This window comes from Hippoglossus hippoglossus, chromosome 1 (genome assembly GCF_009819705.1).
Source record: "Hippoglossus hippoglossus isolate fHipHip1 chromosome 1, fHipHip1.pri, whole genome shotgun sequence".
Taxonomy (NCBI): Eukaryota; Metazoa; Chordata; class Actinopteri; order Pleuronectiformes; family Pleuronectidae; genus Hippoglossus; species Hippoglossus hippoglossus.
The window spans coordinates 17,777,581-17,793,105 of NC_047151.1; the positions used below are offsets into that span (position 1 = coordinate 17,777,581).

The 15,525-nt window shown below is 40.9% G+C and overlaps 1 protein-coding gene across 2 annotated transcripts in view; it reads left to right on the plus strand.

Moving 5' to 3' along the window:
• ndst3 (N-deacetylase/N-sulfotransferase (heparan glucosaminyl) 3) overlaps positions 1-10,941 on the plus strand; it is a 43,902-nt gene extending 32,961 nt beyond the window's left edge. The window contains exons 8-15 of one of the 2 annotated variants that reach the window (XM_034592391.1): positions 32-128; positions 2,353-2,476; positions 3,016-3,190; positions 3,588-3,758; positions 4,736-4,845; positions 8,042-8,144; positions 9,100-9,210; positions 9,821-10,941. In XM_034592391.1, the coding sequence (XP_034448282.1) occupies positions 32-128; positions 2,353-2,476; positions 3,016-3,190; positions 3,588-3,758; positions 4,736-4,845; positions 8,042-8,144; positions 9,100-9,210; positions 9,821-9,829 (900 nt within the window). In that variant the 3' untranslated portion in view covers positions 9,830-10,941. The remainder of the gene's footprint in view (positions 1-31; positions 129-2,352; positions 2,477-3,015; positions 3,191-3,587; positions 3,759-4,735; positions 4,846-8,041; positions 8,145-9,099; positions 9,211-9,820) is intronic. The other variant, XM_034592383.1, reaches the window with a different exon arrangement.
• Positions 10,942-15,525: the final 4,584 nt, after the last annotated feature.

A 15,525-nucleotide genomic window follows, 5' to 3' on the forward strand; every position in this document is an offset into this window, starting at 1 on the left:
TTGTTCATTGCTCCGACTTCTAATCCCACAGAACCCATGTGATGACAAACGACACAAAGACATCTGGTCTAAAGAGAAAACCTGTGATAGGTTACCCAAGTTCATGGTCATAGGCCCGCAGAAAACAGGTAAGCTGCAGACAAACACTCACACGCAGCAGAGAAACTCACTCTGTGTAACCAGGTGTCTGCATACTCCACTTCAGAGCCCATTCATTTAATCCCCCCCCTCGCTCTCGCTCCTTTGGTCCTGTCAGAGGGAGACAAAGGAGGAGGCTCTTACCTCCTCTCTTCCACCCAAATACCACCTGCTTTAGATGCATGGAGATACTGTACCGAGCAACCACCCTGTGCCTCCTCCTGTTTCCTGCTCCATCTCTGTCAGGGGTACACAAAGAAGAGGAGATTATTACAGTTGTTAATCTATTCATCTGTTTTCAGTATGTGAGTGTTGCCTCAGTGTGATTCCAGGAATTCTAATTACTGGTGTTTGGGTGTGAGAGGTGAGGAAGGTCAGTCATGCTGCTCATTAACCAGGTGATCATTTCCCAACATTAGCAGACTAACAGCAATTACAGTAGACCTCAGCCCATCAGTACGTCTCTCATTGTATTCAAGGTTGAGCCTCGCGTGTCAGAGATGTTGAAGCTAATAGGAGACAGGCTGGGGGTGGGGGTGGGGGGGTAGCAGGACGTATGGGAGTAATGTACGGTGGAGCGAGCGGGGCGGAGAGAGCAGAGAGAGCTGCTGAGGGTGAATCAGAGGGCACAACCAAAGCCCCAGTGCTGATTGGTGTCAAATGGTTTTGAATCATTTGATGGTTGAGGCCTGTGATCTTTGCGTGCTCGTGTGACCGCACACACACAAACACACACACACACATACACACACACATGCACACACATGCACACACTTCACACTTCCTGCGTGGTCCTTGACAGAACTGCCCAGCACAGCTGTGCTGACAAGACTGAGCTATTTATGAGGCCGACCCAAGGTTTTAATATCAAATATCAAATAAGTAAAGCAATGTATATACTGTACATACATATATATATATATATATATATATATATATAAGTATGCAGCTATAGAGAAAGTACAATTTAGATGTTTACATAGTTTTTGTATTATGTCATGTATGGTTTTATCAATAACTAGAATAGCACCTCATACACATTTAAATTCACCTGATCCGAATTTTAATCAAATTACACAGATTGTTTTTGTGAGGATTCATGGTTTATTCTCTCAGAGAGCAATTTATGAAATTATGAAAAACTCCCTATCTCACAATGAAAAAATAAATAAATCTGGATGTGCCCCCTGATCCAGATCAGCACCAAAATGTAATGACCCCTTCACTGACCCATACCCAAACCTTCCACCAAGTTCCATGGTAATCCGTTCAGTTGTTTTTTCATGATCTTGCTTACAACCAAACAAACCAACTTAAAAACTAATGGACAGGGGGTGATTACATAACCTCCTTGGCTGAGGTAATATATATGCAGCTATGAAGAGAGTAAGAGTGAGATGTTTACAAAGTGTCATTCTTAAATCTTAAATAAAAGGTGTAAAGTCCTTGTCTGAAGGAGAGACCAATTCTGAATGAGAACTGTTTTTTACCTTAGTCATACATGTCGAAAAAAGAACCAACCCTAACCAATAAAAGGAGAAAATAAAACATCAGTACTATTTACGAGGGAGTATTTTTGCTATATTTGCCCTTACGCCTCTATAACTTCATTACAATTACTTCCATGTACTACACAGAAACTGTCCATGTTGATAAGCAAGTGTCTTTAGTCTATGATGAACAAATGTAGGTCATAAATTGTAAAGGTCTGAGTCAGCTGAGTTGAGTATGAACAGCATCATTGTCTTTTCTCTACTTTTCTATCTCTACTTTTACTTGAGTTTGTTTCTTCATTAGTAATTTTAAACTTTAAACTTTACTTTAGTGAATTTGAGTGATCGTAAGCCACTTTAACTTGAGCAAACATGTCTCCATTACTCTTCCCACCACTGCATACAGGCTAAGGAGCCAGGCTTATTATTTCTGACAATCACATAGGTTATTAAATCATATATAATTAATGCTATAAGGAAATATGAGAGACATAAATGAACGTTGGACACATTTAGGCTGTAATGGGGGAAGAAAATATGTCTGGTGCAGCAAAGGGAAGCTGCGTCTATGACTGACTGACGGACGCACACATACACACACGGATGCACACATACACACACAGACGCACACAAACACATACGGACACACACATGCACACACGGACTACTCTCAGCTGAGCTGAATTAACGAGCCGGTTATGAATTATGCCCTTTCTTTCAGGAACGACAGCACTTTATCTCTTCCTACTCATGCATCCCTCCATCTCCAGTAACTTCCCCAGTCCAAAGACTTATGAGGAGGTCCAGTTCTTCAACACCAACAACTACCACAAAGGAATTGACTGGTGAGGACGCACACACACACACACAATCATTCTTTGTATTTTCCTTGGTCAAACCCAAAGGTGAAATAAAAGATTGTAAACAAACCTTTATTTATGTGGCTGTCACGTGTCTTGGAGACGCGTCGTCAATGATGCATTAAGCAGGTTTGAAACAGTTCAAACGGCATCTTCAAAAATGATCTTTTCAGCCTGGGAATTGAAGCCAACAGACATATGGCTGCCTAAATTGACCCATAAATGGCTTACTTAACTGTCAGAGACACAGCTGTTGCGTTCTCTGAAGTCATCCAAAAAAAGACTCGACTCTGAACATTTGTCATTAAACACAGCGGCAACTACATCATCAAGCTTATTTTGGGTTCATTTTCTAAACACAGACGAGGGCTCAAACTTTCTGACTTTAGAAGTTGTGTGTGACTTTGGGAGTATTTAGTAAATATACGCTCTGGGTGACTTGCGTTGGCAGCAGTGATGTCGCATGTACATCGTAAGTGTACACATTCATATTTCTTCTCTCTCCTGTGTGTCTGTTGCCGCAGGTATATGGAGTTTTTCCCCGTGCCCTCTAATGTTAGCACGGACTTTCTGTTTGAGAAGAGCGCTAACTATTTCCCCTCGGAGGAGTCCCCGAGGCGAGGTGCTGCCCTGCTGCCCAAGGCCAAGATCATCACCCTGCTCATCAACCCTGCTGACAGGGCCTACAGCTGGTATCAGGTACACACTCAAACACACACACACAGAATATATTAGATACCAGTGGCCCACATGTATTTTTCTTTTTTAAACTCTCTACAGCCGCCTTATTCATCAGATGACACGCGTCATCTCTGTATTGATTTGAATTGAGTTATTTTCCAATATTGTGTTTGTAGTCCTCTTTCTCTCTGAGTGTGGAGTCGATGAGGCCACTTTATCTGTATAAATCTCAGTGTGCGAAATGTCACACAATCCTGAAATCTTTGACGTGCGAGACATGAATCTCAACCACATTTTATTGTCCACAATATAAATGGCTGTGAATACATTACGTGACGTTCGAGAGACTGAGCAATTTGTACGAGCAAGACGAGTCCTTTGAAGCTTGTCTGACTGCATCTGTTAACCTTCCCAGCATCAAAGAGCCCATGAGGACCACGCCGCCCTGCGCTTCACCTTCTATGATGTCATCAGCGCAAGACCGGGAGCACCGGCCGAGCTGCGCTCCCTACAGAGCCGCTGCCTCATCCCCGGTCTCTACTCCACGCACCTAGACAGATGGCTCACGCACTACCCTGCTAACCAGGTATGCACGGGCACGTACGCAGACACGAGGATACCAAACACATGCACAGGCGACGCTTAATACATATTTAATGCTAAAGCCTTGTGTTGGTTTAGTGAGATTTGACGTTGATTATGGAGATTAACTGAATTTATCGAAGTCTGTTGCAATAAGGGACACAACTGAAGGAATGGTGGCCACTTCATTAGCTTCACCTCTGCGGCCTGATGTAATCCAATTCAAGTCTTGATCCTGCAGGGTTCAGTTTTTGTTGTCATAGATTTGAATTATAGATTTAAGCTCTGAGGTCATAGCTCCATCCATCCGTCCGCCCATTATCTATATCGCTTATCTTCTTGAGGGTCGCGGGGGGGAAGCTGGAGCCCATCCCAGCTGACATTGGGCGAAAGGCGGGGTCGACAGCGCATCACAGGGCTGACATACAGATTAACCCAACTCCAGCCTGCGTGTCTTTGGATTGCGGGAGGAAGACAGAGTACTCGGAAGAAAACCCACACAGACGTGGGGAGAAACACGCAAACTCCACACAGAGAGACCCTGGCCAAATCGGGATTCAAACCGGGAACCTTCAAGTCATAGTTGATGAATGTAAATGACAACACCTCTCAATGCACAGAAGTCCAGTACAACAGCACCTTTAAATATCTGCTTATGCTGTCATTGTATTACACAATACACATTAAAAATCACATTAAAAACACTATTTGATGGAATTTATGTTGAGTTGAATTGCGTTAGAAAGTACAGGTGTACCTAATGAATTGGTCACTGAGTGTATATAGTTTCTTTAATTGAGTTTTTAAATGAGAACCACATTTCCCTGCACACTGCCTGCAGGAATTACATGCCTCTTTTCTCTGTTTCTGTTTTTGTGGCGTAGTGTGATTTATTTGTACCCGCTACCTGAACAGGTTGTAATGCATTAACCCGTTAGTCAATAGCAGGCAGAGTTACAGTATGAATATATCTGTGTGTAGGTGATGATCATAGATGGTCACCAGCTGAGAACCGACCCTGCAGCAGTGATGGACGAAGTGCAGAAGTTCCTGGGAGTCACGCCCCATTTCAACTACTCCCAGGCTCTTACGTAAGTGTCTCACACAGTATGTCCCTCTCTGTTGTTCTGTCCCTCTCGAACTTTCGTTCTGTAGTGTCTTCAATCCGAGGCACCTTCCTTTCGCCTGGCGTGCGCTGTGCTTAAGAACAATTGTACAGATTCAAGCAGTAAGAAGAACCTCAACCCAAATCTGTGTGAAGCCTGACATCTACTGGCCATTTCCTCCTCTCCCATCTATGGTGCTGTGAATAGTAAAAAAAACCTGGCACCAAACATCAACCAATAGCAGCTCACAACGGAGCGATGGTAACATAATGAGTATTGGCGTCATTTTATTTAAAATCTGTCACGCGCAAATTTAGGAGGCAGAAATTCTTCAGTGTAATGGCAAATAAACAAAACAAGGAAGTGTGTCAGAAATTACAGCAAGTTATTGTTTCTAATGTCTTATTTTTAATAAGAGGAATGACTTGAAAAGTCTTTATTTATTCTGATTGCCACAAATCAATTCAACTCTTACATTTGGCTCACACTCTCATTTCGGGCACCGCTTCCAAACGCATTGAGAATATTAACATTGTTTGTATAATTTTGTCATGCATGAATCCATGGATGATGATTATATTATGCAACAACAGCGTGAATTTAGTTTTTTTTGCTATAACAATTTGATTCTTGTCAAGAGACGCTCACCTGAAGTGTCAGCGTCCTGACAATTAGGGGGTTAGTGCACTGTGCATAGTGTCAATCCAGAAGTAATAAAACAGCAAAGACACCAGTGCTAGGAACCAAATTAAATTATTAATGTGACATTTATAAACTGAACATATCATTTGCTGTTTTGCACAGTAAATAAGAAAAGGGCAAGTGAGCAGAGGATAAACAATCGGTTTAATTGTGAACCATGTTTGAACCAACATATCCTGTTTGTATACTTAAAATTCACTTTAAGAATTGAGAACTATCAACACAACAAAATCAGAGATCAATATCTAAATGACACTATATTTATTCTGAGGCGTAGATATAAGCGACGTTAAAACCAGCGGATTAAGATTTTATTGTCTCTGCAAGGAGGTCATTTTTTCATTTGTTTGTCTGTAAGTTAGCAGCATTACACAGAAACTACAGATTACAGTGAAACTTGGTGGAAGGAGGAAGTATGGGTCAGGGAAGAACTCAGCAGATTTTGGTGCTGATATGGATCATTGTGCGAATGGTGAATCTGTTATTTCACTTGCGAGAGTGGGCGTTTTTCAACATTTTTATTGATTTCTCCGAGAATAATTCATTGATCTTGATGAAAAAGTCAGACATGGGACTTTAAATTTCCATTAGGGGACTGTTGGGGCCCGGCAGAGTTATGAGTGTCACTGCAGCTATATATCTTTGTTGCTGCTTTGTTGCGAGGGATTCCTATTATATGCATGTCAACCAAATTCTTTGGAGAGAAACCTTCAACCAGTTCAACTCAGTTTCAACTCATCCTCCATTAGAAATGCTGCATGTGACCGTAAAGTTTGGGCGCGGTGGTAAACAGTTTATTTCTCAAGCCCCACTCATCAGAATGCAACCGGCCTGCGAGCCCTCAAATCTCCAGACAGGGACATCAGAATTTGTAGCTCAGATTGGGACAGAGAGTGCCTCTGTCTTGAATCACAAGCCTACATGCATACAAATAAATTGTAAAGAGATGCATTTTGACAGAATAATAACCACGCTGTGTGTGTGTGTGTGTGTGTGTGTGTGTGTGTGTGTGTGTGTGTGTGTGTGTGTGTGTGTGTGTGTGTGTGTGTGTGTGTGTGTGTGTGTGTGTGTGTGTGTGTGTGTGTGTGTTTTGGGTGGAGAACGCGTTATACTAAAGCCTAATCTTTCTTTTCTCCTTCTCATTCTTTTGACATCGCGGCAGCCTGACAGATCCCCAACACTGGAGCCTATTTATTTAATCCCCCCTCTCCCTCCGTCCTCTTGTCCTGTCAAAGAAAAACTGAAGGAGAACCACTTAACTCGTTTATTCTAACTTTTATTCACCCACTGATACATGCAGATAAAGAACCATATTTGCATCTTTCAGTCACTTGCACATTAACCCTCATACTCTGCAACATGACAGTAATTATCTATTTATATCTTTACTTTTCCTGCGGAAACAAGGTGCACAAATTAAGTTCAAGAATAATTCACAGATATTTATAATATTTATATAAATAAATAACATATAATGTATTTTAGAAATCATTATAGATGCAGTAGAGAAACATGTACCCTTAAAATTCCATTATTTATACTGTACATACTTTATGTACACTAAAGTACACATAAATGTACATACACTTTATGATTCCATGCACATTTATATAATATGACGCGTGGCTTTGAAAGTCTCCCACCGTGTCCTTGTATATAACAGGCTGTCTGTCACATAACATGCTGCTGGGGGACAACAGTCTTTTATTATTTATACTTCTTTAGAGAACCTAATTTTCTGATATGAACGTTGAAGATCCCTCTTCTTAACTGGTCATGACAGTCAGATAACCTTCATTTATTATGAAAAATTCACACTGTGTATATCATATTTCATAGTGTTCAAATGTTTTTGTCTCTATGCTTAGATGAAAATAAAATAAAAATGGAAGTATGTGTCTATAAATATGTGATGGCAGTGTAGTCACACAAAAACAAAGTGAGAGGAGTGTTTCTGGTGTCCTCTGCACCCGCTGGTGTTCCCCAAGGAGGGGAAACAAATTAATAAAGGAATAACATATGCGACTAGATGAATATATATGCATCCACTGGTATAAAGAACCAAATTCCAGGTATTCAAATCAAGTGAGCTCAGTAGCTTTCGAAAACATAACTTCATCGGCGGAGGAGACTATCCTCGTGTGCAGCCATTGTGAGTCTGCATTGAGAGCGAGAGAGAGAGCGAGAGAGAGATGTTGCACAGCAGACAGGGGGGTCATGGAGAGGGAGAACGATAGAGAGAGATGAATGCAGACAGCTTGAATGTCAGAGAGACACCGGCAGCGAAAGAGTAAGCGACAGGCAGTGAGTGTGTTCAATGCGTCATGACATTTATGTCTGCTTCGTGAGAGTAAGACGGCTCAATTTTTCAGGTCTAATTTCCGAAACAAGGCTCACTTCTGAATATCATGTCCAATGTGGCAGCGCTGACGTTCATGCTCTTCCTCTGTCTGTCGTCTTTGCTTTTCTCTTCTCTCAGGTTTGACCCTCAGAAAGGCTTCTGGTGCCAGCTCCTGGAGGGAGGAAAGACAAAATGTTTGGGAAAGAGCAAAGGGAGGAAGTACCCTCCTATGGATCCAGAGGTAAACCTATACGTTTTAATCAAAACAGATTTATGCTCAGGGAAAATGAATGGATGTGTGCTTTGGATAAAGAAAACATGCCAACATGACTGACAGCAGCATCGCACCGCCCCCTCCATCGCACCGGCAACATTTCCCACAGGAGTCAGTACAGGGGTGGAAACTGTCAGCCATTCAGATCCAGCCAGAAAGTTACAACCTAATTACGAGGACTCAGGAGTGACAGAACGCCTGTGAGAGAAAGGATGTGGGGGATTAGGACGGAGAAACAACAGTAGACGGAGAAAATCCGATCCATAATTCTTTGCCCTCGCTGTCGAAGAGACACCAGACCTGTAGACAACACATTCAGTTGCTCTCCCGCAGAGACGAACGCACAAATCTACAATTTGTCCTCCCGCATGCGCTCACACGTGGCTAACGGCTGCACCTCACTGTAATTAAACCACATTTGAGTTTCCAGCATGGGGACAAATGACGAGGGAGGAGACGGCGAGAACTCGAGGCAGGAGAGAGAAAGAGAGGGGGGATGCACACAGTAGGGAGAGAGTTAATTGTTATCATGCATCCTTCATGTCGTTTTCTCCCTCCGTTTATAACCTCTCTTTTCATACCACTCTGTATTTAGCGGCCCTATTAAAGAGAAATAAACAAAACTAAAAATGGGGACGTATAATTAATCTCTCTCTATTTCTTGTTTTCCCTCTACTCCCATACTGTCTTTCTTATTTTCTATTTTAAACTTTCCTCCTTTCAAACCTTTCCACGCCCTACACTTCTATCCTTGTTTTTCTCCTCTGTTCATGCTTTCCTTTCCTTTCTGACCTATTTCCATACATCCTTCCATACTTCCCTGTTTACCACCGCTTTGATTCTCTCCCTTTATTCCCTCTCTCCATCTCCCTTACCCATCCTTGCACTTCCTCCCTCCTGTCTTCCCTACTTCTCTCTGCAGGCTCGAGCATTTCTCTCCAGGTATTACAGGGAACACAACGTGGAGCTGTCAAAGCTGCTGCATCGCCTCGGACAGCCCCTTCCTTCCTGGCTAAGAGAGGAGCTGCAGAAGGTCAGCAGCATTAAACTCTATCACACTCATCTCACTGCATGTAAATGTTGAAATCTGCTAAAGATGATTTTCTCAGATGGATTTGGTTGAACTGAATCATGAAAACATGGCCCCTAAAGGTCTCTTAAATCAGTTCTTTGTTACATTTAACATGTTAACACGTCCTCCTTGTGCCTTTTTATATGATAAAAGATACATTTTGAGTGAAATAAGCTGTCAGCGGAATGGCTGAGTATTTCCACCTTAACACAAATTCAAAACACCCAGGGTCTGTGATGTCACAAACCTAAACACCAATCCTGCCAACTTGTGGGTGGGTTTTAGCAGCTGTATAAGGGTCCTCAGGTGCCGGAGGCACTGTGAGGGTGGGGAGACAGGGAGCAGGGGCAGGGTCATAGTATATTTTAAATCCCAGTCATGAACTGAGTGAGGAAGGTTTCTAAATCAGAGGGAGTCCATCCAGTCCATTCACAGCAGGTTTTCTTCTTTCATTTTCATGGTTGTCATTGTAAACAGAAATGAAATGAAATTACTCTCCTCCCTCTCTCTCTTTTCCCTCCCACCTGTGATTCCCACTCAATCCCCTCCCTCTCTCCACCTCTTTCTTAAGGTTAGATAACCTTTGCATCCATGAGCCGGGGTTAAAGGTCAAAGGGTCGAAGACCGGGAAGCGACCAGGAGCAGCTGACCTTCAGATGCACACTGTCTGTGGCCTTTAAGTGAACCCTGAGGTGACGGCGAGGACAGGGTGTCTTGTTTCTCCTCGTAACTGTGACGCTGCTGGAGGAGAGAGAGAGCAGAAGTCGAGGAAGTGCTGAAACTGAACTTCTGAATGGATGGATGGATGGATGAATGGATGGATTCATGGATTCATGGATTCATGGATGGATGGATGGACAGTTTCAGGTGACTCAGACAGCTCTAAAGAAAGCGGGACTGGAAGGAGAAACCTTATGTTACGGCAAAGAGAACTATAGGCGCCAAGGAGCATATGGCTTTGATAAGTCTTTGATGCCCAAACCCTGCCCTGAACTGTGGTGAACTCCTGTGCAGACCTGCACTGACATTGATTATTCTCTTTTTTCTTTTGTTTGTTTTATTTTATTTTAACCTTTAATTTATGATCCCAGAACAGCGCTGGTCAGCTGTGTGTGGTTCCCATAGAGATGATGTTGCACTAAGTTCCTTTCCTCCGAGACAAACAAATGCATCCTATGTGGTTTTATTTTTTAAAGGTTGTTTTTGTCTCATTGAGAGAGAATGTGCATAGACTCAGGGTGAGTGACAGGCTGTTACTTCCCATGATAGGTTCTCGTAGGTTTTTTTTGTTAGTTTCTGGTAGATCTGGTAACCTTGTTCACCCTTAGACTGGAAATGATTATCTGAACCAAGTTGCATTGCCTGCTCATTATCTTCCTGTGACAAGCAAAGCAGAAGAATGCCGTGTCTATTTAGCAAAGCATGAGTGCTGCTGATTTCAGCGCTGAGGACCGAGGAGCCGTGAGTTTGTGGGATAAACCTGACCAAACTGAGCCTAATGGATATGCCACTTAATTCCAAGACTCTTTTAAGTAGCTACTGTAACTGCTTATGTTTTGTCAGTGTCTCGACCTCCTTCTGTTTCCTTTTTTTAAAACCAGTGGCCTACATTGTTAAGCTTCAATTTGAATGCAAAAAAACTCCCTAAATGTCAAACACAGAAACCAAAATTAAAGAAATGGATATGACTGACACTGTCTTTTTTTTCCTTTTTTGTCAAACAAGCCAACACACATGAACACACTGTACACGCACACTAGTCTCACAATCCTAAATGTGTAATTGTCCTCAGAGATAAGTGAAAATGAAATGCATGCCAGTTGGCTGTTAGATATTCACATTTAAATAACCTATACAATAATGTTCCACTCAAAAAATAACCTTATTCAAGATTCCTGTGTTTATGCCACTGCACCGGTAACAGCCAATGAACGGAGGCGTTACATTTCCTGGTTTTTCATCAGTCCCATTTTTGTGAAGACAATATTTAACATTTTGAGGGAATATCTTCAAATCTGGAGCCAAAGTACAGTTTGACTCAAGGATGAACTGGTAAGATTTTGGTGGACTGGATTTTTCTGTCAAAGGTAAAGGTAAAATATGTTACTTTTGCAGATTCAAATTACTAATACTAAATAGAAACTATAAAGTGATGTATCGTGATGAAATAAGACTTGTTTGTTTCTGAGATCCATTAGCTAGCGAGTAGTAGGCTATAGAAAGTATGAATGAATAAGCAATTAAACCATTCTTTGACAGAGGAGGGGGTTTTAAGACAGTCCCAACCACACCTCATGTGACCCTTGGGACTCGGATAAAAGCAGGGGGGGGTCTACAGCTTACAGGTTTAAACGGCCGTTCACACCTTGACTCAGAGGAACCCAACGACCCACAGAGGTCTGAAACCTGTCATTAGTCAGTCAGACTGAAGAAGCCCTTTGGATGAGAGGTGATGTCTTCAAAGCTGCTGCTGAATCAGACATCCACTGAACTCCAGAGATGTGTAAATGCAAATGTACAACTGAGACTGACTTTCTGCTGACTTTCTCTGGCCAGCCCCTGAGGATTAGGTCCGCAGAGTTGACTGATGGAGCGGATGTGAGAATACAGCAGGAGATCCACCGCAGGATTTACCAGGAGTAAGTAAGCGTGTTGATGATGTTTCTAAAATGTGACAGATGAGAAAATGAAAACAACCAAAAAGAAAAGAATTATCTTAGGATGAAAAAGTGACGTAGAAAACAGAAAAATGTGTAAATAAGGGCTTTAGATTTTAAGGGCCAAAGCCATTGTCGATGTGCTGTAAACAACTTGATCTCCGCAGTAGAATTATTATGTTACATCCTGCCTCCACCACCCCTCACCTGAACACTGCAGAGATTTCAGTGTTGTAGTGAACGCGTCTGAGCGGAGAATCTGCTGCTGCGTTCGTCATGTGCGAAAGGCTCCGTTCATGTCTGAAAACGGCCCAAGAAACACAAGTAAGTCCAGTTGACTATGTTCAAGTCGTTGCAGATGCTCATTAAATGCAGCACCTGAAGGTATTTGTAGTTTACATAGTTTACACAAGTCCCTTAAATGCATCACCTGCAAACTCTTGCTCTTGAGCTGCTGCGTTCAAACCTCCTCAGCTACTCAACACGTGTTCACCACAAAAGAGGAAAACAAAACAACTTTAGCGAATTGTGTAGGAGTTGAAGTGGGACTGATGCTGACAGTGGTGACAAAGGGAGGAAGTGAACCACTAATGTGCCGACTAGCTGTGAGAGAGAAGTTACGGGCCCTTTATATTTAAATACTTTATATTTACTTCAGGAGCCCGTCCTCTCTACGGAGTCGCCATGTTTATTACTGTAGTCCAGACTGGATATACTATACACCTTTTGAGTTTTTATGACAAATTCCACACACTAAACCTTTCAGGGACAATTTCTTCATTTCACTGAGCTTCTTCATTTCATGCTACATCATCATTGGGCTTGTGGATGCCCTTGATTCATCTGGATGCTGATGTGTGGATGTTGGTGCCGTTTAAAGGGAGGTAGGACAATAAGACTTTATTTGCATTTTTTTCCTCTGAGATCTGTTTATTTTTTATCGGTTGAAGACAAACACAAAGGGATTAAACACATAATGATAGCCACCAAAAACCTTTCAATGCAAAGAAACTCCACTGTATAATCTTACAATCTATTGGAAGTAACAAGAAAAGGGTTGATGATGTTTCTAACGCGCGTCCGACGCAAAGATAAAGAAAATAAATAACTCTGGTCATGTCCGAAAACAGCTTATGTAGACTGAAACTGCACAGCTGGCCAAGGCATGTAACCACAGGGTCGTAATTCTCACTCCAGTCTATCTTGAACCCCTCCAACACAACAGAGAAACCGCCTCAGTGAAAGAAGTACACACACGTGTTACAGATGTATATAATAAGTCTAAAAATAACGACACATCTCAAGCTCATGAGTGTTTTTTTTGCAGCGACTTTCAAAAGCAGCTGGTCGAGGAGGGAGTCTCTAGCAGCCAATTTGATGTGTATGAGATCCCTCTTATTCAGGTTTAATCATTATCCTCAGATCTTTTCCCCACTGCTTTCCCCAAGTGTTGCCAGAGTTTAAGGAATGGAAACCGAAATGAGTGGAAATAAATTATCCGTATATAATGAGACCTTCTGTGCTGCACCACCTCTGGTGACATCTCATATAGGCTCATTAGTGCAAAGAGCTATAGCTGGAGATTCAAAGTGAATAGCAAAAAAAAAAAAAAACGAAAATCCATGAAAGATTAAAAGGGGAAATGTTTTCTGGTTCCTTTTATCGTTTTTGTTTGAATGTGTCTGCACAATGTTTTTATTAGGATTTCCATATGCTGAATAAATAAAATAAAACGGAAGCACAGAGGTTTGAAAATTAAATATCATAACAACCAAGCCAACACAAAAATGAAATTAAACATCTTTCATTTATATTTTGTGTTTAATTGTTTATTATTTATGTCATTTTTAATTATCTAGGTGATCAACTTTTTTATTGTATTTAATAATGTTGTGTATATGAGGTCACAATGTCTTTTTACACCGAATAGTTGAAAGTTTTTGTTGTGTGATTTTCTGCAATAATAGAGATTTATAAATATTCCTATAAATGTCTGTTTCATAATGTGTGATAATGACCACTTGGGGGTGCTGTCATACAACAAAGATGTTGGAGCTGTAAGTTCTTGGAAACCAGGCAATCGATTCAGCCAAAGTAAAAGCAGATAAATGATCATTTTGACATATTTTAACATCTGAATGCAGCATGTTGTACCTTCTGGTCTCATTAGTTCATAAAACAGTCAGCATTTAATCATTTGTATCAACCGGACTCAATAGTTCCACATTATTGTAAAGGTATTTTGCACAAAAAATTAACATGGAGGTTAATGTTTGTGCAAAATACCTTTTACAATAGTGTGGAACTATTGTGTCCGGTTAATAAAAATAATATAATTTTGATCAAAACAACTGTATATGAGGATTGAAATTTGAACAAGGAAATCCAGTGATGAAACATTAACAGCGTTAAGACAACATTGAATATCGAACAATAAGATCCCAAATCTTACACATTTATTTGCATCTTGTCACAAGATAATGAAATTAGGTAGCCCCCCCACCTAAAGTGACATTTTTCGATAAGCAACTTGAACAACTGCAGATGAATTAAACGTCATGCACGGACCATCCAGAGTATGCAAACTCTATTCTTTCTATGATTGTTCTCAACAACCTTTGAACATAAATCTTGGCATATGGTTGATGATGCATGCGTCATTATAAGATACAAGAACGTACCATTAAAATAAGCAAGCTAATAGTGTGTTTATATATACATATATATTGTGTGTGTGTATATATATATATATATATACAAATATATTTATATATTTATTTGTCCTATGAGGATATAAACTGTACCACAAATACATAACATGATCTCATTTGAAACAAACATGTATGATAACTATTCAACAATTTTTTTTTTAAACGCATACAAAATATCAAATCCCAGGAGAATGTACTTTAAAGGTAATGTACGTTTTTTCCAAGATTTCATGCAGCTTCTCATTGTAGTAGTTGGTCCCAGTTCTCAGGAGATTGGCTGCCTTTCCTGTTGTCACTGTGTGACATACCAGTGAGACAGTGTGCGAGTGTGTGTGCGTACGCATTGTCTGACACGGTGGTGCTCACTTTAACAGTTTGCAGTAAAGGCTAAAAGAAGTCTGTTGTTCAAACTGCTGTCAACTTCAAATGTCTGTGTGAATGACGGAAACGTAACCACTTTGAGTTTATACACTAACAGTTTACAGCAAGAGGATGTGACTCAAGTATTAGTAGACACACCAGTTTTTCTACAAAATCTTATTTTATGAAGAAATGTTACAGTATTAAAACATAACAGAGTCAGTAAACACCAAAAGAGAAGGCAGTGTAGTGTTTGTTTTCAAGTGTACCAGATTGTCTTCCTTCAGTGCAGTCAAAAACCACGACAACACGTCACCATCCCACCAAGACTAAAGAACATGAAATGACAGTGTCAATATGACAAATCAACACTCAGAAATACTGTTGGAGACACAAGGACAAATACTGACTGAATATAAATTAGAAATGCCTGAGTAATTACCAAGACCAGCAATCTGCCTTTTACACAAAAAACAAAAAGTCCGACGGAGAAACTTTTCATAACCAGAGTGACTTGAAGTTTAAAGACATAATTCACTTGTGATGTC